The sequence below is a fragment of the Podarcis muralis genome, chromosome 12 (assembly GCF_964188315.1).
Source record: "Podarcis muralis chromosome 12, rPodMur119.hap1.1, whole genome shotgun sequence".
Classification (NCBI taxonomy): domain Eukaryota; kingdom Metazoa; phylum Chordata; class Lepidosauria; order Squamata; family Lacertidae; genus Podarcis; species Podarcis muralis.
Window position 1 is genome coordinate 32,659,253 of NC_135666.1, and position 25,829 is coordinate 32,685,081.

Consider the following 25,829-nt stretch of genomic DNA (forward strand, 5'->3'; position numbering starts at 1 on the left):
AACCGCTGACCTTCCAATCGGCAAGCACTAGGCGCTGAGGCTTTTACCCACAGCGCCACCCACGTCCCGAGTACCAGTTGCTGAGGACCAATAGGATGCTGGCCTATGCTGGATTTTGGTCTGATCCAGAATAGGGCTCTACTACTTGTGTTATGCTCTTACAACAGGAATACAACATCTGACATGGGGAGCTGTAGAATTCATTACTTATACTGTGCCTATCACTACATTATGTGCCAAATAAAATATACCATCAAAGGTTATAAGCAATAAAAAACAAAGCGAAACAGAATGCAGACATTCTGGAATTAACCTATATTGTCCAATATTTAAGCAGAAAATCCTTAACAAGACATTCATGGGAGGAAATACTTCACACTGTTATACTTCAGTGACCGTTAGAAATGATATTATCAATATGAGAATGTATCACAGTTATGGTGGATTATTATTAATACAGCACCATGATGAACTGTTAATCATTACTTAGTGGATTACAAATCTCATATAGAGAAAATAATGCCATAAATAATTAACAGTATATACGGACTAACATAACTATAAGCTAATTATACACCACCTAGCTGACAGTTACATTCATCCGAGCTTTTAGGTCTCTGTATAATTCTGAATTTGCAGTTGAACATTTGCTTTTCTTCATGTAGCTTCAGTATTATCTCCCCCCCCCCCCCACCTCATATAAAATGCAGAGGTACTCCAAAGCGGTATTCTGTAGTACCGTTTTAATAAAATATTCAACTGCTTAGATCTTGTTCCTATGATCTATGCAGAATGCAAAGAAGAGCATAGGGTTGACCCCAGGGCTCTCTAAGTCAACAAGCTCAGGAGAGCTCTAAGAATGTGGCTGATTACATTCTGAAGGAAAGCCCATATGCAAAAAACAAAACCACAGGAGTATTTGAAAGGAGCGAAACCTTCATGGACCACAGCACTAACACTGGAAATAAGCCTCTGTTTGATGTTTTAATGGTAAACGTTTGCATGGCTATGGCTGGAGATAAGACTCTGCCTGCTGCCTGGTTCCAGACAGGGTTCTCTCCCTGCTCTACCTGGAGATGCTTAGGGTTGAACCTTCGGCCTTCTGCACACAAAGAAGATGCTCTACCACTGACTCTCTATCCATCTCGGGCTTAGAAGAATACCTTGGTCTATGATACTGAAAACCACTAGAGAACCAGGAGAATCAGCAAGGTAGGGCTCCTACTATTCATTTCTCAGTCCATGGCAGCTTCCATTCCAAAACCCGGATGAAAACCAGACTGGAATGGCTCTAAATAATCAGTTTCGGACAGAAAAGCCTGAAGATGAGATGCAATCATGTGCGCTGACACTTCAGATTCTACCTTTACTTTACATTTCAGCTTGGGAGTCATTTAGCTGACAGGGAATATTTAAATGTGTGAAATAAACAAAATTATCAAGGACCGGCTTCTATCCTAGTTTGTTTTTCCAGTGAGGACTGAAAACTTGGTGATTACAACAGGGTTTGGGGACATAGGCCTGCAAATATATGTTTAGCTGTTTTTTGTTGCTTTTATTAAGTTTAGATTTCCAATACATTTTTCAATGCTTTTAAGTGTTGCAGATGCAATTTTTGTTATAATTTATATATTATTATTAGTCCCTTTGATGGAATTCTGATGTTCAAAGCAGGATATAAGTATTTTGAACAAGTACATAAAAATAAGCTGAAATATAATTTTTAATTATATTTTAGATATAGGCTGATATTTTTTTAAAAAGGACTAGGTGTACTAAAAGGTTTCCTCTTCCTTGCCTTGTATTTCTTGTTTTTTCCTGGGTATCACTTTGATTTACTGCCTTCACGTTTAGATGAGCATCAATTACAAGTCTGCACTGCCATCTTAGCGTCAGAAACACCAGTGTTATTTGCTTGTAGTACATGTGAGTGATGGTAATAAATCCTCATCTAATATAAGATTAAGTTATGATCCTAAGTTGTTGTAGCTCAGATTCTTTTCCCATTCTGGAAGAATATATTAAAGTTATGGAATGAAACATGAGGCTAAAAACTTAAGAGGATTGTGAAAGGGAGCTAGACCCATAACAACGCCAAATTTATGATTATGTGAACTAAGCAGTCATTTTCCCCCCCTATTGGCAGAATAAGAGGCTCTTAGTGACTGGCTATAGTTGAAGGATATTAAATCATGACCATGCAAATTTCTATTTGATAGTGCATTTGGATGGTAATATATTAGGTGTTGTAAAAGTACACTTGTCTTTGCCGTAGACCTTTGCTACCATATGATAATAACTTTTAAGAGAATATATACAAATTTCTATTCATCAGCAACAATGAATGAATTTTGTCTCAATATGGTGGACCAGTTTTATTTTTTAAGTAATGTTAAGACTTAAGGCATGCTTCTCTAAGAATCCAGAGAACATTTCTTGTTAACTCTAGTTTTTCTCACTGAATTGCTTCTATGGTTGGTTAATCTTGATTTATAAGCTGTTCTGCCACTGTATTATCTAACCTATATTCATACATGATCTGAAATAGAGCGTCTCTTCACGTGGGGTTGGGTTGCTGCCTCCCCTCCACACAAATAGATAAGTACAGTGGTACCTCAGTTTAAGTACTTAATTCGTTCCAGAGGTCCGTTCTTAACCTGAAACTGTTCTGAACCTGAAGCACCACTTTAGCTAATGGGGCCTCAGGAGCACGATTTCTGTTCTCATCCTGAAGCAAAGTTCTTAACCTGAAGCACTATTTCTGGGTTAGTGGAGTCTGTAACCTGAAGCGTATGTAACCCGAGGTACCACTGTAATTGCAGATGCCCGTTTGTATGTATGGGAAACTGCTCCCCGCCTTTTGGCGAGTTGGGTCACCACATTCTGCACCAGCTAAACTTTTTAATGTCAGTCCAAAACTGACTTTTGTAATTAATTGTTACAAGGCATGGCAATAGTCACTAGCTTAAGTGGCTTGGAGAAAGGATTTGAAGGGTTGCAGAGAATAAGTTAGTTTTCACAGGCTGTGCACCTCTGGTTACGAAACTGCTAGGAACAAACAAGAGGGAGCTGGTGTAACTAGTACACTTTGGGTTGAGTACTGGATAGATTAGCAAGATAATACAATTTCAAAATAGAAATGCAAAATAATGAATAAGTAGTATAGCTCTATGAATAGCTGAGAATCACATAGCAATCATTTCATCCCAAACGGAAGTGGTTCAATGTTAAATGTCTTCTGTATTCTTCCACTCATCAATATAATTCTAACAAAATATCTGGCCACCTCCTTTCCCCGCATCCTTCCTCTAGTTATGGTAGGCAGACAGCTCATTGATCAATCTACTTTAGCACTGTTGACTCCAGTGGGCACCACATTTCCCCCTGCCCCATAGACCACTTGAAATGCTGTGGAACACCTGAATGAATCTTGTGGACCACGGGTGGTCTGTGTGCACCACCGTTTGGGAAGCTTAGTCTATGCTGACTGTCAGGAGCAACTCTTCAAGGTTTCAAACAGGACTTTCCCCCAGTTCTATCTGGGGTTGAACCCTGAGACATGCAAAGTATGAGCTCCACCACGAAGTCATGGCCCTCCCCCGGTGCTAACACTATTTATTTGGTTTCTGTGTCATCCAGAAGATCAGTAATGGATTCAGGGAAGCGATAAATAGATTGCACCCTTTTTCATCAAGTAACGTATGGAAGCAAGCCTAATTCTGTCCATTAAAACAAAAGAATATATTTAAGAAACCTTTTTCAGCAGTGTGCCTTTGAAAGTCAGAATATTTACCAACATGACAGTTAAGAGGTGTTAATGAATGATTCATAGTTTATATTTGTATAGGCACCACTAATTTAGAGCTACAGCTCTTCATATGAGCCATTAGGAACTGTGTGATTATATTGCCCATACATGAACAGGTGGAAGAGCTTGAGAAAATAATTCTATTTTGACTATGTAAATAAATTTATGCAAATTGTTTCATTTATGTATTCCTTTTTCTAGACAAAACTGTATATAAAATAAATTATCTGTGCTCAGCCATCCCTCACTCTGAGCATCAATTCTGAACAGTTACTTAGAACAGCAAAAACAAAACATAACAAAAACCACAGAAGAATAAGCACAATTCTTACCACTCCAATGGAAAAGTAATTATTGATGATGCTGTAAGGCACTGGGTCTCCCTTTTCATCTTTATCATTAGGTATGACTTCAAATTTCCACCTGTCGAGCAAGATCTCTGTACTGTTCTCAATATCTTTTAGGATCTTCAGAAGATTCTCGCCTTCGTATCCTGCAAAAACGCACACACGCCAACTTTTAAACAGGACTGCCTTTGCCCTGCTCGTTTTATTTCCTCACACAAGTTTAAGCACCGCAATCTCACCATGCAGCATTTCACAAGAGAAAAAATGCATTTAAATTGTGGAAACCCAGGTCAGTTTTAGCATAATAAGTTTCTTCAGCCCTGCAAGGCTGATACCATGCCTGAGCTACCATTTCCTTACAGAACTGATGCCAACGTTCCACTGTCACTTGGTCACGTGAGTCCAGCTCTTGTAGTGATGGAGCCGCCAGCCACCCTTTCCGCCTCACAACCTTACCTGTGGCATTATAATGGCCTGGGATCCAAGCGCTGCCTGCTTCCCAATTTATATTGTATTATTTTATGTACTGTGGCTTGCCGTTGTTTTATTGATTATAGTTTAGAAATTATTTATTGAAACTGTTGAGTGGATTTCTGTTTAACTTTTATATGTTATTATCATTTAACACTATTCTTATGATTGTTGAACGTTACTTTTTATGTAGGTTGCCTATTTTAAAGTTATGTTTTATTATCACATTTTTGTAGCATTAGATTGTTATAAGGGATGCGGGTGGCGCTGTGGGTTAAACCACAGAGCCTAGGACTTGCTGATCAGAAGGTCAGCGGTTCGAATCCCCGCAATGGGGTGAGCTCCCGTTGCTCGGTCCCTGCTCCTGCCAACTTAGCAGTTCAAAAGCATGTCAAAGTGCAAGTAGATAAATAGGTACTGCTCCGGCGGGAAGGTAAACAGCGTTTCTGTACGCTGCTCTGGTTTGCCAGAAGGGGCTTTGTCATGCTGGCCACATGACCCGGAAGCTGTACGCCGGCTCCCTCGGCCAATAAAGCGAGATGAGTGCCACAACCCCAGAGTCGTCTGTGAGTGGACCTAATGGTTAGGGGTCCCTTTACCTTTTTTTAGATTGTTATAAGATGTTCATTTTTTGTTTCTTCAGCTTGTAAACCGCCTTGAGTATTGAAAGATAGAAAGACGGTATACAAATTAAAAATGATGATAACATAAAACATAGCACATAACAGCCACCTAGCATCGTTTAGAGACAGTGGCTCCTAGTCTCCTGGACTATTACAGTACCAGACAGCCATGGTGTGTGGGGGGTGGGGTGGGGGGGTGTAGAAGTGACAGCAGCTACTGAAAGCTATAACAAAGGGTGGCAGCAAAGTAAGCCAGAGCAGTTGCTATCAGCAACACTATACAAAAACCCAACTCAAACCTGGTGATGGCTTTGCTCCAGGCCAAGGAACTACAAAAACAACTTCAGCTTTCCACCAAGCAAATGCAAAATAGCTCACCCTGCTTTCACGGAGCCTAACTTAACAATAACTTACAATTTCTATTTATTGCCTTTATATGTGACTTTTCATCAAGGTGCCCAAAAACATAGTTGAGAACAGTCTAGTTCATCCCATCGTTGGATATACAAGCAGACTATTTCTTTCTTAAAGCACTGAAAGGGATTGGGGGCTTTCTACATCCCACATATCAGCTCCTGCATGTCACATGGAAAAACACTTTAAAAAAATAGAGTGGGTTTCTGATATGGTACTGAGGTGTGCGATTAGAGGAGGTGAGAGGGAATCAAATATAGGCTCGGGAGTATGCTTATGTTGTTTTTTAGCAAAGTTTGTTTTTACTGTTTTGTATTTTATAATTGGTATTTTCAAATGTACGTAAGCTACCTTAATTCCCAACTTGGGATAAAGGCAGGCTATAAATATATTAAATAAATTGCCTTTATTAGCTGTAGCTAGCTTTCAAAAGGAGCAAATGCACACCACTGTTAAACAGAAACATCTTATTTAATAAGATCAGAGAAAGCTGAGAAGTCTAACCTGAGGAAAAACTTTCCATAAAGATTTTATTGTTTCAGTAATCACGCTACTTAAAAGTCCTTCATCAGCTGAGAATTGTTAGAAAATGCATGGCTGCAACTATGTGATAGCCATCATGTGTCTATAGTGTTTGAAAGGTTACCTTTTTCTTTTTTCTTTTACTATGTGGGCACAAAACAGTACCGTTTTATTCTGTGAACCACCCTGAGATGATGAAGGGTGGCATATAAATCTAATAAACAAACAAAATAAAAAAATACTGTGTCAATTATCTTCCCTACAAATGCGCACCACACACATGCTTGTTTGATAAACAGGAGAGGGGGCTCAATCCTTTTAAAAGATAATGAGATCTTATCGTCTCACCATAAAAGCTAATAAATTAGTACTGCCAAGCAATGCATTCAGTAGCAATGAAGTTGATTCTTTAAAATTGTTACAGGTTATTTGTTTAATAATTCATAATCCATGCTAGGAGTTTGCACCATTGAGAAGGGAAAATTACTCACCAGCAAACAAATTTGTTGGCCTCCCTTCTGTTCTCCAATCCTATGGAAAAGTTTCAGGAGGGGGAAAAATCAGTGTTGTGGCATCAGCTACCAGGGAAAAGGAGGCAAAGAATAGTAAAAAGAAGAGAACTTGAGGGCTTATTTTTTCCCCTCCTAATTTAAACAGACGGCTTTCTAAGTGGTTAAGTGCGAGTCAAGAGTGGACAGTCCATAAAGAAAGAAGTAACAGAGTTCAGTGATGGAGGGTCCAAGAAGAGGTATGGTGACAAAATGAATTACCATTGTGCAGACTTGCATTGTTAGGCACACCCCTACTTTCTCCCATTCTGCAGAACATTCCAGACAATCAGAGGAAGTGGAAAGAAGCTCCATAAGGAAGGAGACTACCAGTTATGCATCTTATGGAGCACACTGATAAATGTTTTCTCCTCTTGCTGGCAGCTTGATCCGCATACCAGCTTTCACATAAAGCCTGAAAACATAGTCATTGCATGAAGTGGCTATGCATATATACAGGCAGATTATCTCCTCTCTGGATAAGGAAGGATTAAGCCTTTCAGTGGCTTCTAGCCACGATGGCTATTGTCAGGGGACCGCCATCGGAACAGGGAAGGAAAGCAGAGGGGCAGTTGGGTTACAGGGAACCTCCGAAAATCTTGCAAAGCAGTTCCTCTTCCTGTGGTGGGGAAAGCCACACCTCTAGTGGGGAAGAGGCGAAGGGACCAGAGGATGCTGCTGGGAGCCTCAGCACCCAGCCAGGAGGGAAGCACGCCTCTTCCGTCGCCCACCCTGCGCAGAGGTGAAAAACGCAAAGAAGGAAGGAAAAGGCTGGGGGTGACTAAGCTCATATGTTGGGGGAGGACCCAGAAATGACCACTTCCGGATTCTGCTAGCGATGGAGGCAGACATGAACTTGTGGTTAACAATAACATTACACGAGTAAAACAGCAAGATGTGGAAGAAAGTGATTTGGAACAAGACAGACCAAGAAGAATCATTCAGGCTCTGAGGTATGTGTTCAAGACCAGCTGAAGACAACCAAGAGGGAAATATATTTTTCTCATTCAAACTGGATGTATTCGTGATCAAAAAGAGTTACCATGAAATTGGTTAAACTTAGTTGTTGGTGGCTTTTTTGCATTGCAGCAAAGATTCTCAACACCAATACTAGTGAAGCTGGGAAAAGTCCAAAATATATGTGCATAGGAAGGCAGGATCAAAGTGAGCACAAAGTTCATGGTGTGAAAGTGTGAAAGCTAACCAAGAGTGCCAAAAAGCTACAACCAAACAAAACTAGTATGCGGGACTTTGAAGCCCTGGACAAAGGAACCAGAGGAAGAGGAAACAGTCTAAATGTAAAAGATACCATTTAGTTAAAGCTATGAACTCACAGTGGAAGAGTGAAGGAGAACAAACAAAAAGCAGAAGACTTTTTGGAAGCTGGCACTGAGGACATAGAGAAAGAGATATGTGTGAAATAATTTTCATTTATCGATGACTGTGTTTTTATCCTCCTCATTTGTTTAGGAAGCTCAGAGCAGCTTTCATGAATCTTCCACGCAGGAACTGATCATATTCTCACCTGCTTAACTTCAGCAATGTAAGAGTGTCAGGTGCTACTTTTGTAATACTAGACACCAAGTTTCAAATGTAAGGGATTTAGAAGAGTCTTCTGGAGACTGAAATGTAGACAAGCATAATTAAGGCCATTTACAGACTGCTTTGATACCTTAAAGCGGTATAACTTACATAATCACAAGGCCTCCTGTTTCCTTGGCAATATCTTTCTCATGGCATCTTGTGTAAGTTTCTACTGTCCTCCCCTTTATACAGTGCTGGATCTACAAAAAAATGTGTGGGTTTTATTTATTCTTTGCCTCCAGGAATCCTGGTAGATAGCACCAGAAGACTGATTGTCTGAAATCTACTACAGGATGAGAAAAGAAGGAAAGAACTAAAAAACAAACAAACATCCAATATATTAGCATTGCATGATTTGAGACTTGGTTTTTAACATCCCTGAACAAAAATAGCACTAAACTTCGGATCATTTTTTGGGGAAGGCCAGGAGCAAAGAAACAAGCATTTGTTTCTAGATTATGGGGGGGATGCTTTTATGTTATGTACAATCCTGCTTTAAAAGGTAAAAATAATTGCTATTTAGAAATTTCATGATTACAAACTCATAGAAATTGCTAACTTTTTGTTAGCCCTGTGAAGGTTTGGAGCTGCCAGCTCAATCCCTGACCTCTGCATATTCATCCAAACTTCCTTACAGAGCCTGTACAAAAGATTGGATGAATATACAGAGACAGAACCAAAAGTCTTGGTCCACAAGTTCATTCTCCCTAATATGTTATCAGCACAGGTTGCACTGACATCACTACAGAATAATATCACTCATGTGTCTGCCATTCTGATTTTATGGGTTTGTCTTACATGCAGTAGTGCTAAGTGCTGACATGCAGCAGTGAAACCAAGTGAGATCTTGTGCTCAGAAAGTGGGGCAAAGTCAGGTTACTTTTGTTCCAGTTCTCGGGGACTTCTAATGATGGCTGCAGAAGAAGATGCAAGGCACTTCTTGGCTTTATGTTAAAAGGATGGAGAAATTGGCTTGGTTTGGTAACTGACTGCCACTTTCTGCACCACTACATGAAGTGAAAGACAAGTTATCTTTTGAAATATGTCTTTTCCAAATATCTCAATGCAACTATGCAACCAAAAAAAAAAAAACCAAAAAAAACCCGCTCGCGCAAAAGCAAAGTTGTGCCCAAAATGATTTTCTCATTGAAAACGATGTACCAAAAAAATGCATCACATTAGAGAAAGATGATATTTAAAAGCATGCATATTAGGCAAAACAGCAAACTAAAAGGAACACACAGTGGGCTAAATTCACAGAAAAATACACATGAACTTTCATACAGAGCTTTTTAGTTAACAAAAAATCAAACTGATGTGGAAAAAGGGAGGACTGAACTTGAGACTGAAAAGTGAGAGAAACCAAAATTGACAGATCTGTTCAGTCCTAGCTTTCCCTACTCCTCCTACCAGAGCGGAGCAATGTTCATTGGCTGGCATGACTGTGATGTGCAGGGACTGAGAAGGAAACATCAAGGCGACAATGCTAAAATGCAACCAGAACTGTCATGTTTGAACCAATGAGCCACTGCCTGATTGCATTGCTTTGGAGAAAAATCATTCCATACCCTGGAAACAGGAACAGTGGTTAAAGAACTGCATGCAATACACCTTTACAAAGGAAATTTATTCTACACGTTAGCAAGTGAAATAATGTTTTATTTACCTCCTCCCCATCTCAGACACCTGGCTAAGTCATTCCCAGTTCCAAGGGGGAGAATAGCAACTGGAGGGTGCTTAATCAGATTTGCTTTTTCTGTGGATGAAAGAAGTAGATACTGTTAAATGGTAAAAAGCAGATGAGCCAATGTATAGATCAAACAAGTATTTAATTGCATAAATATTGTGGTCAGATAATGTTTTGACTCAACCATTAGGCTGTATTACTGAAGGAAAAAAAGCAGCCTTCCAAATTAATTGAGTTATCATTTTTCCTGCAACTGCCATTCTCATACATTATTCCATTATTTATTATTTTAGACACTTTTGGCATATAGCCTATTAGCCACTGACTAGCTGCCAGTGCTTCATATTTCAGTGGGAGAATCACACAGCTCTAGAGCTCTGGCACTTTCTGACTTATATTGGAAAAGAAGCAAAGAAGATAATATTTCAACTTTTTGTTCAAGTGGCCATCTTTTGATAATTGTTATTCTTTATAATTATTGAACAGATCAACCTAATATGTTTATTTCATATTTCATAAAATCTATTTGCGTGTTGAGGTTCCCAAGCCACCCCCCCCCCCAAAAAAAAATAATTCACACATCACACATCAAATTTTGTTTAAGGTTTTGGGCATACTTTTGGCCACAACTTTATTCCAATACAAAAAATGTGAGTGGTTGCTTAGGCATTGGTTATGACTATCTGTCCTTGCCCCAGGGACAGAACTGACTTCCGGATTCTAGTGGAAGCCAGTGTGGGAAACAATTATTGGGTGAGAAATGAAGCTGGGCATCAGTCCCTCATTTCTCACCCGCATGTTCCTGTGGGGCTTGCACGGCCCAAGTCCGACGCCATGGACAAGGATGAAAAGAATGGCAAGCCCCTGGATTCCTTTAACGGAAATCCCTTTCTGCACCGCCATTGGAGGGGTAGGCACTTACCCCTCCACCAACCAATTATAACCAATGCCTAACCGCCAACCTTACAAGTTGTGATGATTTGCTACGCAGTAGGCAAAAACCAACTGGCACCAGCCAATCAGCCAGATGGCAAAATTCCTACCAGGCTCCTGCACCAAGGCAGACGACACCATGACAGGCATAGCAAGGTCAAGCAAACAAACTCCCCCCATTACAGGGTGGGGAGGGTGGGCGAGTGATCCGTTGCAAACAGCCAAGAGGACGCCCAAAGCTGGGCATCCAGCATTTAAAACCTCTGACCCCTCCTCCAAATTTGGCAACATTCAATTCTCAGCGACCTACTTTAACCATTTCGCTGCCTGGGTTTTCTCCCAAATCTGCCCAGCAACAATGGGGTGGCTTGTATCCCCAACCGCAACACGTGCTCTCTCTTATGGAGAACACGCTATACCATTTGATTGCTAAAGAAACACACCTCTAAACTGTTCTATATATGTTCCATATCCACCTTTATATGGAGCCAGGGTACATTATAAATCAAGTACATACATGAATACAGTGGTGCCTTGCAAGACAAAATTAATCAGTTCCGCGAGTCTCTTCGTCTTGCAGTTTTTTCGTCTTGCGAAGCACGGCTATTAGCGGCTTAGCAGCTATTAACGGCTTAGCAGCTTAGCGGCTATTAACGGCTTAGCGGCTTTAAGAAAAAGGAAACAAACTCGCAAGAACTCACAAGACGTTTCGTCTTGCGAAGCAAGCCCATAGGGAAATTCATCTTGCGGAACGACTCAAAAAATGGAAAACCCTTTCGTCTAGCGAGTTTTTCGTCTTGCGAGGCATTCGTCTTGCGGGGCACCACTGTAGATGCAAAACGGGGGGAAAGAAAACACTTCCTTTCTGAAGTGAGTAATTACAGAGAGATATCTACACTTCATAAGTGCTTGGAGGGACCCTGTAATCTCACTGAACAGGAAAATTGCAAACACCCCCCCATACACACACTGTTCAGGTGTGCTTTCATGGGGTTGCAGCTAATACTACTCCTACTCAGAGTAGAACCATTGAAGTGAATGGCATGGCTAACTTGGGTTCATTCATTTCAATAGGTCTGTGCCAAGCAGAACTCAAGTTGGCTACAACCTACTGTCTATTCCAAAGATCAAGGTGATTGAATAGGAGTTCTAAGTTGCTTCAAGAATCTACTTTCTTAGAACATTCCATAAGTGGACCTTCTCTACAAAAACTTTATATAGAAGGTCGGTGGCAGCATCAGAAACCTTGAAATGAACAGCTCAATAAAATTAGTCTCTCTGTGGGGGGGGGGGCATTCAAGATTCTGGCTAAAATGGGTGCTTTCAGACCTGTCGGGTAAGCTGTGTGGATGGCTCCCACAACAAATAACTGACCCAAATGGTCTTACTGATTATGAGCCAGCTTCCAGTGTTCCTATGACATAGAAGAAGAATACTCCTATACTTCTTCATATTAAGAGAGCCAATTTTAATGAGGCATATGCTCTAATACTGCCAAAAGTCCAGTGTAATGAAATGTGTAATGCACTAAAATGAGATATTCTCTATAAACAATATGTGAAAATGGTTATAGAGAGCTTAAGTTGGAACTTCAACCGCCTCTTTCAAAAATTCCCCAAACACTCCTAACCAACTTCCTTTCTGCAGCCTCCCCTCTTTTGATTACTTTAGCAAGGAGCAGAGGAAGTTTTCCTACCTCTGATGAATCCCAAGAGTCAATTGTACATAAAGCTCAAATCGCAGACCTTTGATAAAAGGTTCAAAAAATAGAGTTAATCGCTCAAAAAATGGCACGTTACCTATGCAGTCCAAAATCCACCCCACAGTTCCATCTCCACCACATGCTAATACTCGAAAGTCAGACACATCTCGGAAAAAATTCAACCTGAAAGAGAAAGGACGTGTGTGAAGTTATGACCCACAAGCTTGTTCTCTCAATGCTCTGTGGACAGAATACTTGCACAGCAGTTCCTCTGCTCAGCTTGCAAGCACGCGCTTCATGATGAAGATAATTCTCAGATACAACGGGCTATGCTATAAGGGAACCAGTCATAAGATGCTAATTACTGCAAAGTGATCCAATAAAATTAGTTTCATTATAACATGCAGTTTATTATGGCGAGCAGTAAAATATTCATCTCCTGGGAACTATATTTTAATGTACGAAGATTAACTAGCATGTAGATGCCAAGTAGCTGTAAAGAACATCATTTTTCAGAGAGGGATCTATGCAACCTATGGCTGACTTGCAAGAGTTTTCACATGATTTCGAAAGCCAAATTAAAACAATGGAACATGAGCCCCCTTCACATGTTACTCACATGCTATGGTAAAATGCTGTGAAGCAGGCATCATGCTATTACTAAGGAGTGAGGCCCTAGCTGTGGTGTTGTCCTCAACTGAGGAGCTCCTAGCCCTGAGCCTGGCACCAACAGCAGCCTGGGTGTAGGCTTCCAAGTAATCAGAACACCAACATGACTCAATGCCCTGAAAACATGGAAGTCTACATGCAAGCAGATACTCACCCGAAGGCTTCTTTTCAGCACACAGCTATATGATAATACAGTCATACCTTGGAAGTTGAACAGCTTAGTTCCCAAACGTTTTGGCTCCTGAACATCGCAAACCCAGAAATGACTGTTCCGGTTTGTGAACTATTTTTGGAAGTTGAACGTCCGACGGAGCTTCTGCAGCTTCCAATTGGCTACAGGAGCTTCTTGCAGCCAATCAGAAGCCACGCTTTGGTTTTTGAACGTTTTGGAAGTCGAACATACGACTTCCAAAGTACGACTGTACTTGGAGATCTGCAGACTGGACCAGGCTGTGCGTGCAATGGAACATTATCCTGCCTCTGAGTCATCACTATTTTGTCTTCACATTAGTAACGCACAAAGGGGGCTTCATGGGCTATATAGTGATGTTACATGAACGTCAACAAAATGAGCAATGTTTTTCAAACTGCTTAAAATGTATGGGAAAGAGCCCTATTAGAAAAGTTAATGAAGAAAACTTAAATTAGCAAGGGGACAAAGGATGTCTTCAACCCATTGTGGTTCCCCCTTTATCACATACACAGCACAAGCAGACAATGACCTATCCCCAACAGCATATGAATCAATATTGCTAATCTGACCCAACAACCACCACCTCATGCATGCAAACAAACCACAGTGTAACCAACCAGGCACTGGGCTCTCCAGTGCAATGCCAATGTAAATAAATAAATGTACAATAAAGGGCCTAATCACATGATGCTGACACAATACCCTACGTTTCCTTGTTCATTTGGTTGCTTTGTAACATAAGAAAATCTTCAATAAAAACGAATTAAAAGAATTATTACAGCAGATTACTTGGCTGATAAAGTTCCAAGCTGTTATGTAGATCAGTAATTCACTTGTTATTAAAAAATGCACATGTGTAATCACAGAAGATACACACATGTATATATATCTGAACTACTGGTGTATTGAGTGTTTCCATCAATAAATTTCATCAGTGTCTAGTATGCTCATAAAATAGAGATGACAGATACAGTGAAAGAAAAACAAATTACTTCTGTTAAATAAACTGTTGGTTTTGGGGGGGGGGGTGAAATTACTTGGGCTGCACACGTTCTAAGTGAAACACACTTGATAAGTCACATAAGTTTCTAGTTCTGCACCATTTATTATCTGTTAATGACAAAACACAATAGAACATGGAAAGAAATCAGTATCAATGACAGGAGGAATAATGAGAGGTAACATCACTACTCATTCTGAAGAGAGAAACTAGCTAGGAACATGATATAGGCCAGCACCTGCTCAGCCATAATTTACTGGCAATATTTTTGCAGGCATAAACTAGAAATAGATACATTTCAAGGACAAATGTATTTATACTGGCCATAGCTTACAAATTTATGAAGAAATGCATGTCGCAGGCTGTAGAACAGATACACATGTTGAAATAGTAGTACTGAGGTTGACTGTGAGCAATTTTGATAATATGGGCCCTAATCAATACTTGAATTCCGAAAAAGGCATTAGGAGTCATGATATATATATTTTTAATTCTTATTTATGTATTGTTCTTCTTTAAGGGAAGTTCATCCCTGGTTGAATAAGGACAGGGGTCAGCAAAGTTTTTGTGGCTTGGACCAGTTCATCGTCCTGCAGATGCCGGAGTGTATGTGTGTGCGCTGTTTCTGGCACTCCTTGTGGGCAGAGGAGGTGTGCGCAGCTTCCCATTGGCTGAAGGCGCTTCCTGCAGCCAATGGGAAGCCAGCCAGCGTCGCAGAAGGCGGTCCCTGCTCTGCGCCAGTTTAGCGCAGCACACGCGAGTCAACTGAGCAGGCGGCAGGGGTCCCTGAGCAGGTGGTGGGGGTCCATGGGCCGGTTGCTGACCCCTGAATATGGAGAACATTTTACAAGCAATAAAGAAAAGAGATATTTAATTTAAAAGTAGCAGTTATACTTGTTTATAATAAGGAAATGGTTGGTTGCTTGTCATTCCCCAAAAACATCACCTATAAGCTTCCAACCACCCTCCAATTCAGAAAGACAATGCACAATACAGTACTATTTATCTAGACTTAGACCCTGTTTTCCATGTAAACCGCTGAGAGTGGATTACATCCAGATAGTCTACAGGGCCAGGCACCCTTAGTTTCAGAAGTAGGTTTGTGTCATTTACCTTTACACAAGTCTCTGGTCCATGTATATAGGTTTGAATATATAGCTGTGATCCACAGGCAGATATTGTCTCCACACCATTTTAATCTGACTCATTTCCTGTCCTTCTGGTGTTTATCTATTATCTATACAGATTTGATACATATATATGCCAACTCAGATAAACTGAACTGGTGGTGGCCAGCCACAAATGGAAGCACCAGTGATTCCTAATTGGCAGCACCCTTAAACATCTTTCTAGATTCATCGCTGTACCAAGATACCCAGATTTTATTGGTGGCCAATAGGTAACTGTTCATAATGGGGATGCCTGCAAATATGAGCATGCTGGCTTGAATGGCAGAATGCAGAATTGAGATGACCCACCTCAAGCAGGCCACCTGCCATGATTCTGCTTGTACCCCAACCCTGCTCTCCAGTATCTATTGCACCCTCTTCTCCTCCAATATTTTCTAAAAGGGGAAGGTGATAGCAGAAAGCAGAAAATGGCAGCAAACAAGAGAAAAGACCTGATGGACGTACCCTGTGGTAGGAAATCATGATATGGGTGTCTTTTGTCAATAGCAGCGATGGCAACGAAACCCTCAAAATGCCATTGCTCAGCGGAGGAGAGACAATTTTCCAGTTTGTAGCCCAACTCTATTATACCTGTCCAGTCGTGGAGAGGATGATCAGTTGATGGAAGAGAAACAGGAGCAGACTGGGGAGCTGGATGACCCCAGTGGGCCTAGCAGTCTTGGGGAGGAGAGGTATGGGTCCCAGGAGATGTCTAATTCTTATGGTAGAGGCTGCGAGCTGGAAGATTGAGGTTCAGATCCTAGGGAGGAGCCAAGCAGGCTCTGAGAAGAACGTTCTACCCAAGAGACACTAGATGCCCCAAGCCAAAAAACGACTGCAGTGACACCACCTCCTGTGAGTGAGGAGTCCCTCCATTCTGGAAGGGCAACTGGGAGCCAGTCTGATGCTGAGCCAGCTCTGGCTCTGCCTCTGTCTCTAGCGGCAACAGCACCAGAGCAAACAAGCCTTGTGAAGCCAGTCTGCTCAATGGAGTCCTTGCTTGCACTGGAACCTGGGCTGCTTACCACACAAACAGCTGTGCAACAGAGGGCATGTTGCATGTTGGAACATCTTGGCTTGTGCTTAGCCACATTTGCTAACCTCTGATGCACGTGTTGAACCTGTGCTTTGTAATCTGATTTATGTACCACTCTGACATATGCCTTTGGCAGAAATGGTGTTAAGAGTAAACCATTCTTCATCCAAGGCAATACACAGAATGAAAAGGTCAGCCGATTCACAAAGGAAAAGAGAAGACCCAAATAACTAATGTTGCAATCTTGTGTATCATTCCGAGTGGACAGAAAGAAGCTTTGAATGATAAAACTTAATTTGCACAAATATAGCATTCTTAATAAGTTAACACAGATATAACAATGAGGGATCCAATTGCCAGAGTTTAAGATAACATGATTTAGACATTTCAAGCATAGAACGGAGTGGACTATGGAATCTTTCTAGGAAAAATGGTGGCCTCTCTGCCAGTTGCACAATTGTTGTTCACTTAGAAGGCAAATAATGAATGAATTTCAAATGCTTCAGCATAATTAAATCTACAGTAACAGTTGTTGACAGAGCTGGATGGCTCCTATAGAGAGACATAACCACTGAACAGTGAAACTCGTTTCAGGGTAAAAACAAGTGCTCATTACAAATTGTGCAGTGTATCAGAATGGCAATTTTCATGTCACCTTGTTAACTGTGGCTCTTTATAAATATACGGTACTTTTCATATTTAGGCTCAGCTGTTAAGCCTGCATCGTTTCTCCAATTTACACTACTTTTCTCATTACTAATTTTCAAATATCAACTCTTAATATTAACTGAAGGGTTCATTTTGGCCTCTCAAACTTACAAAGTGTGTTTACGAAAATGTTAAGTTACTACTAAAGCACAGCTTTTTTTTACTGGAGGACTGGAAATTACTGAATGCATTGCCCTTTATTTTCCCTGAATGACCCAGGAAAGTAGAGACCTCCTAGCCTTTCTGTGCTAGGCAAAGCATTAATAAGCCCCTCAAAAGAGAGTTTAATACACATGACCTGCTCAGCAGCAAGATGAAGAAGACAGACCTCAAGAGTACTCAGCCTCTACCGGCAGCACACTTATTTATTTATTTGCTGCCTTTAGATGCCACCTTTTTGTCCAAGGAGCTCAAGGTGGCTTAAATTGTTCTGCCTCCTCATTCATTTCCCATAACAACCCTGTGAGGTAGGTCAGGCTGAGAGGAGTGACTGGCCCTAAGGCCATCCAGTGAGCTTCATAGCACAGTGGGGATTTGAACTCTGCTCTCTTGGTCCTTGCTCAACATTCTAATCATTATACTACACTAGTTCTCACTATAGGTAAAAAGGGTAAAGGTAAAGGACCCCTGGTCAGTTAAGTCCAGTCAAAGGCGACTATGGGGTGTGGGCTCACTTCACTTTTCAGGCCAAGAGAGCCGGCAGACAGCTTTCCAGGTCATGTGGCCAGCATGACTAAACCGTTTCTGGAGCAACAGGACACCGTGACGGAAACCAGAGCACACGGAAATGCTGTTTACCTTCCTGTCGCAGCAGTACCTATTTATCTACTTGCACTGGCATGCTTTCAAACTGCTAGGTTGGCAAGAGCTGGGACAGAGCAATGAGAGCTCACCCCGTCATGCAGATTTGAACCACCGACCTTACAATCAGCAAGCCCAAGAGGCTTGGCGGTTTAGACCACAGTGCCTGCTTGCTATAGCTCTCACTATACCACAGTGTAGCTCCTCCTCTGTGCCATGCAAGTTACACTCTGGATCACTGATAATAATTTGTGGGACATGCTGGTCAAATACTGACAATCAACTCATTAAGTGGAAGTGTTTCCAGCCACAGATTTGCTTGGTCATCTGGAATGACACACTTTAAAGGTTAGAATTAGCACCTTGACTTTCCTTTGGAAATTCACAGGAAGCCAGCACAAGACAAGATTGTTGCAGCCTATGCCTGTGTGTATTGAAGCAGCTGGAGTCTCTGAGAGGTCTCCAAGGGTGGTCCCATGACAGGCATTGTTTGGAGCTGTCAAAACACCGAACTGTCACAACATAGACTCAGGGCAGCTGCCTTTAAAATGGGTGGGGCTACAAAAGGATAGTGCTTTAATTGGGAGGGGGAAAAGCAGCTAGCAGTCGTAGGGCAAAGGCACAGTAGTGTGTGAGAGTGGCACCCACCCTTTGACTTGTTATTTGCAAGATGGTTCCCACTAAACTGAGCATATTTGCAAAGCATTCTGCAAAGAGAGATTTGTGTACAGCTAGAAGAACAACAGAATTGCAGATATGGATATTTATTGGAAACTGACAATTATATTAATTTTTGTAAGATTTTTTCAAAACCCCCATGAAATATTGGCTAGATAATTAATCAGAAATTTCTTGAAGTCACTTCCCTAACTTTTCTAAGACAAGTTGGACTTTAAACACAGTTTCTTAAATGCAGAAACCGAGAACGGGAAAGTACCTGTACTTCAAATTTTAGTCTTCGCTGAACACTGCCCTCTTGTGGCTGTACGCTACACCTTATCCTTGCAAACCTTTTAAAATATATATTCACAATGCAATCCTGCACACATCTACACAGAAGTAAGGCCCACAGAGTGCAGTTGGGACTATATTGAAGTCGCCTGGATGACAGAAGAGGCTGGTATTTCATGTGGTTGCCACTCCACAACAGAATCTTATTTCACATAATGCATCTCAGTAATCCTGAGGAATTTCTTTGGCTTCTGTGGGGCTGTCATTTTATAGTAAGAGCTTCAGACATGCTGTATGGTGTGTGTGTGTTTTTAAAGAGCAAGAACCAACATATTCAATTTAGCCTTGAAGTAAATTAGAAACCAGTAATGCAGTATTTTGTCATGTTGGGACTTATATGCTTTTGGGAGCTAACACCTGCCTGTCAAACTAGGTGTTGGGCTGCTTAAAGTTCTGAACTGCTTTCAAGGGCAGCTCTGCCTGTAACACACTACAGTAGTCCAGACAACTAACCATCAGGGGAAGCACCACAGTGGCAAGATCTCTGTTTCCTAGAAAAGATGCAGATGAGCCTGAGAAGAGGTGCTCGTGCTCAAAGAAGCCCTCACTAGAGAATCCAGGAGACAGGTTTCTTCAATGGGAATACAACTCAGTCACCTCCCCAGCTATAGGACCACTCACCTTCCATCAATGGGAATCAGGGAAACTCAGTCAATAAAAGATACATTTGCCCAGGAAGTAAGATACTAAGAAACAATGAGAGGCAGGAAGGAGAAGGAATAGAGAAGCACGAAGAATAGAGGGGTAGAAGGCATGGATTTCAAAAAGAGCCAATCGACTGACATGGGGGGGAATTCAGGGTACAGGAAAAAGATGATCTGCATGCTGATAAAGTAAAAGAATTAGACAGGGAAAGGAACTATGAGTTAGTGAAATTTAAGGACAAATTGCAACTTTCACACAAGTTATGGGTGTGTGTCATATCTCTCCATGAATTGCTTGTGCAGTTAAATTGATGCTGCCAATTCACTGAAAATAATACGCTGCATTTCTCCCCCCCCCCCCCCCAAAACAAAGCTCATGTTTGATGACATTTAGGATTACACTTACCCCGGCATTGGCCCATTTCCAGCAAGGCTGTAAACTTGACGAGGATTCAAAAGATACTGAAATTTTCTGTAAATTCTGTATTTGTGGAAAAAAAGGAGAACTATTTAGGGAAACTATTTAGGGAATCAGGGAAACTCAGTCAATAAAAGATACATTTGCCCAGGAAGTAAGATGCTATTTAGCAAGCCCAATTAGCTAGTCAATTGGTAATCCTAAATTAAACCAAGATATTTGGATTAAACAAAATCTTGTCCACCTGAGCTGCATCAACTAGTGTGTGTTGGTTTAACCTTTATGATTGCATATAAGAATCTTACAATGCATGAAAACAGAAAAAAGGTACATAGCTGCATCTCTTATTTAAGTTGCACCCTCTTGTAAGTTGGTCACATCTGAACAGCCTGATCATTTATCAAATGTTTATTAATGCCAGTCAAATCCTTGGGAAACGAAACTCATGCACTATTCCTAGCCTGGATGTGATCCAAAGGAAGGGGGAAGTCACTGCAGGGTGACTGGGTTTGACTCATGGATGGATGAAATGCTGCAATGACGATGACTAAACTAGACTTCTGACAGGTGGATATGCTTGGGGTTTTAACAGGACTGAACTTTTCCACAAATTATCAGTGCTTTCCCTGTCTTCTTTTGGAGTAAGAAAAGAGTTGATATGCTATGCTAATCTATTTAATAAAGTCTTCCAAAAAGAGAAACATTTATTTGGAAGAGCCTGCGAGACAACTAGAGTGAAAGGTCCATCTTGATTCTTATGCAACCTTCCATTTTTGTGGCATGACATCCTTGACCCGTCAGCCACAACAGAACTCTCACTCTCTGTCCCCGCCCCCCAAGCTGGCATCGACCTTAGAGTTTGGAGACATAAATTTAACTCTTACAAAGCTGCCTCCTTCCACAAAACACTGGAATTGGAGAGCGCTGGTAAAATCATGACCTTTCATTGCAGTTTAAATCTGTTAGTCATAAAGACCCCCATCCCATTCCATGTATTTTCCTTAAACTAGAGATATATGTTTTGTTTTTGAAAAGCAGCTTCCCTTCTCCACATATTGTGACATTTTTATTGCTAGTAATGTACACTGGGTCACATAATCAGAAGGGGAGGATGAAATGTAAGACACACATTTTCCCTCTCAAGTATTAACACAAATAATTGACTTCCTCACAGAAAAACATTGGAAAGAATCATGAGCAATAAATGCATACCTTTCTCCTTGTTTTCCACCACTCTTAGGGTTGACGAAAACTAGAAGCGGATGAGTACCCCGAGTAGGCGTAATCTAAGAGAATTGCCACAGAAACCCATTAATCTTGAGTTTTTAATTCTGATTTTCCTTATATCTACAGTGTGTGGGGGGGGGGGTGACACTAACTCATTGCTAAAACATTTTGTTAAAATATAAGTGAAATTTGTTTTTATTTTGATGCTCACACAAGGTTACACTACTTGAGACTTTAAAATGTTTCTGGTGGGGTTGCTTTTTGTTTTTGTTACTATGTATTTTTGTGTTTGTATATTATAAAGCTCCCTGTAATCTTCAGATGAAGGGCAGAATAGACATTTAATTTATAATAATGATATTAATAAATACATTTTTTATTTTAAAAAAATCCATACTTCATTCAACACATCACCATGTAATGGTGTTTAATGTAATAAGAGTGTATAATGTAATAACTGGATAATATTAAATCAGCTCCTTAGTGCAACTTTAACATCATTTATTCACAATTTTAATAACTATTCAAAACGATCCTAAATACTTTATTCATAATACTCATGTTGTTACCTTATAACTATGCTAAGTTATGCTATCATTCCACCCTATCAAACTAACACTTAGTTTAATACTTACCATATCTATACTTCCCTCAGTAATGTATTTCCACTGAACTACATCTCTTGAAAAATCTGTTATCCTGCTGCTTTCTTCCTCTAACCCTTATTGCCTTTGTTAGTTTAATCACATGCTATTTCTCATGTTCTTGTTGACCAATTACCTACCGTAGGGAGACTGGGCTCCCCCCACCCTAAACTTGACATATGGCCATCCAGATCATTGTTAACAAATAGACTGTAATTTCTAAGCATCCATGAGTTATAGTTTTTTTTAAAAAAATCCAAACAATGCACTTGAAGATCCCTTCATAACTCACACCGAGTAATATATTCCACCAAAATGTATTTAATTTTTCGAGCTTGATAGTGCTATCGGTCTAGGACAGGCTTACAATTCTCATTGTCTGGTTTGGCTGTAAATACAACTGGGAAACCCAGTCAGATGGGTGGCATATAAAGAAATTATTATCATTATTTCTCCTTTCTGTGTTTCAGGGGACTCAGCTGTGACCTCAATTAAAGGTTTTTAAAAGTGTTTGTACATTCCAAAAAGTTTTACGATGATTTGCTCTAAAGATATTAAAGTCTGGTGCACATATATATATATAATATTTAATTCAGAATGATTGCCAACAACATGTGTAAGAACCCAAGTCCCCTATTCCTGAGCTGCCTGTCCCCTTGATTTAGAGGGGTGCCTACGTAGACTAGTCAAAAATTTCTTGTGGGTCCTCAGAAACAATTGGTTAGGGCTGGAGTCACAGACAAGGGCCCACACCTCCCACACTCCCTCATTTCTCATTCCCTCCTACCTCTCCCCCTTGTAGCACCCTATGCACCCTATAAAGTGTCTACATAGCACCAAGGAGCCTTTCTGAACACTATGGGATGGGATGTGGGGTTCTGAAGGGATAAATCATCTTGCCCCTTCTGATGGTTCTCAGGATCCAAGCCATTGTTCATGGCTGCAATCCTGTTAGGTTATTAACCCTAGCGCTCTTGGCTGACGGGTGTAAATTTTTAATAAAGTTTAAATTTTTAACAGGGTTTAAGCCCTACAACATCTGTAACTCCCACTTCTCTGCTATTAAGGAAAGACAGCACTCTTCAGGACCCTGTTCAGCTCCCCAGGCAATTATCTGTTTGAATGGGGGGGGGGGGAGGCCTATGAATTGAGTCCCATATGCTTCTGCATGGAAAGCATAACATTACAGCCTGCTATCAAAAACTGTCATATCTTTAATGCTCATCTAGAGCTTTAATCAATTCTACTTATTTAGTCCAATTCCAGGGGTGTTTGTTCCTGTGAATGAAGGATAAACCAATGGTTCTCATTGTGACAAAGATGGACTGCCTCTTAGAAGTCTCTATGGATTCAGGTTAATTAATGAGGCTCATCCTAAGGTTATACATGATATATTACTTCCTCTAATTAGAAATAATAATCCTGATCATTATGCTGGTTAAGCTAGAAAGAAATAAGATGAATGTGCTTAACTATGATTAATAATAGTTGTACCTAAGTAGCAATCTCCTCTGCCACTGAGTTGCCTGCATAGTCTTATATGACTATGTTTTTAACAGCATACAAATATTAATGAATATTCTAAAACTTTTCTTTCTGTAATACATATTTTTTTATTTAAAAAATTGCAGCAGATCTGGGAAATGTTATCTTTTCCTTACTCTGATGCCAGGATAAGCTTAGAAACACATTTAAGAAACTACTCGAATTCACCAGTCCGTACATTGTCACAGGAGCATAGAATCTCCTTTAAACTAAACATCTAGTTATACTGTTATATTTCATGTGTTAAAACACAAGCCATTATAGGATTATGTATAATGCTAAATCTGCTTCCCATTTTTTTCTCAGAGATCCTCTCTGTTTGCTTCCACATGTTGGCTTTAAGCCCTCTACTAGTTATACAAGGAATCATTGCTGATATCTCAGATAATAATAAATAGCTATGCGGATATACGTTTTAATCTCATACAAACATATTGCAACCTGCTGGCTTCTAGTATATCTTAAAAGAGGTGTCTGAGGTAGGAGAGGGAGTTCTTGTACGGATATTTTTTTTAAAGAGGTCACCCTTGTATTGTATATGATTCAGCCAATCAGAGTGCAGGTCTTTACAAATTATTGTGTGTATAGGGAATAACCCATACAATTGAACTTACTCGTGCTAAATATAACAGCCAAGTTTTTGTTAAATGTTTGAAACCCAATCACACAACTGGAATGAAATATCACTGATCAGGATATATGCTAATACAGATGTGAATGACAGCCAGCGAATGATTTGCCTTCTCACCTACTGGGCTTTTAAAAGCAAAATGTTCTACCAATTTTGAAAAGCAGGCTTGAAAGTCCTGTGCAGATGGCATTCCTAGAAAGGAACTGGAGAATCTGCCAAGAGTTTCACTGTGCGTTTATATTCTATTGCAGAAAATGTTCTCTTCAACGTTACCAGTCTAGTGCCTTCTTCACTCCTAACGGAAGATAACATGGAGACACCTGGAGGCGATTTTGTTCTGTGTGAAGGCAAACGAGGCAATGGTATGATTTCATAAACCATGTTGCAGGTAGAGATACTGGCGCAAATATATGTAGGAGGCAACCATCCTGTTACCATCTTAACATTATACAAGAGCATTCGCTCAGACTCTCCACCCCTGTTCTAAGTTTTGCCCTGTAATTGGATAATCTGAAATGTGCAACCGGATGCTACAATTTTATGCTGGGGCCCCATATTGGGCCAAACTCATTCTGCGACATGGGAAAACGTTGGAAGAGTAGCTGTACACAATTTTAAACACAACAGAAGTAATCACACCTGAAGGCCTTGCCCATCTACAGTGACAGAATTTGCTCTCTGCATCTTGTTCCGATCACCTAGTTTGTTTGTTTGTTGGGAATCATCCTTTTCTTTTTTCATAGTTGCCTGGCGTTCCTAAAAGGGAGGTTGGAAGCAGCAGATTAGTGCATTATAGTATCTTACTATGGTGGAAATTGAAGACTCTCATTCTAGCCCTATATATTCAAATACTGCTTCAGTGATAATGGGTTCAGTGATTGCAATCAAATCATTAAATGAAGCCCAACTTCATATACATCTATTTATGTATCTAAACATAATAAATAGATAGGTGATATTGTAGTTTGTCACAATAAGTGCTAATGCAATGGTATGAAGTTGGTAATAATCATGAGGTCATCTAAGCTGTATGGTTAAGCGTATTGAAAAAGGAGATTAATCAATTGCGTTTTGGCCCCAGTCTCTTAAAAAAACACACCAAAAAAAACCTACTAAAAAGCGCAATTGTTTTTGAAATCTGCTTTACCCAAAATCTGAAGTTTTCAAAAGGGTTTGTTACATTACAACCTCACTAATCTGAGTTAGCTACAACACAATCCTATATATGTCTACTCAGAAGTAAGTGCCATTGACCTCAATGGGACTTAGTCCTTGCTATGTGTGTATAGGATTTCAGCCCTAAAACCAAATTTGGACTATCTGGATAATACAAAGTTAAGATTGAATGCATGCAAAAAGCAGGAAAACATTCTCCAAGTGGTGATTTATTTATTTTTTATTTCTCACATCCATATGCTTTTAAGAAGCATTTTCCCAGGTGAAAATATGTCACCTCCTCAGCAACTGTGGATAAAGAGGCTTAGGAGAAAGGCA

General features: G+C 40.4%; 1 protein-coding gene across 6 annotated transcripts in view; it reads right to left on the reverse strand.

Moving 5' to 3' along the window:
* The window catches only part of DGKB (diacylglycerol kinase beta), a 251,336-nt gene that overhangs the window by 131,350 nt on the left and 94,157 nt on the right, over positions 1–25,829 (reverse strand). For all 6 annotated transcript variants that reach the window (XM_077936981.1, XM_028750678.2, XM_028750679.2 and 3 more), the window contains 6 exons: positions 24,975–25,091; positions 21,501–21,574; positions 20,277–20,351; positions 12,737–12,822; positions 9,984–10,073; positions 4,141–4,301 (listed from right to left, as the gene is read on the reverse strand). In XM_077936981.1, coding sequence (XP_077793107.1) covers positions 4,141–4,301; positions 9,984–10,073; positions 12,737–12,822; positions 20,277–20,351; positions 21,501–21,574; positions 24,975–25,091 — 603 coding nt within the window. The remainder of the gene's footprint in view (positions 1–4,140; positions 4,302–9,983; positions 10,074–12,736; positions 12,823–20,276; positions 20,352–21,500; positions 21,575–24,974; positions 25,092–25,829) is intronic.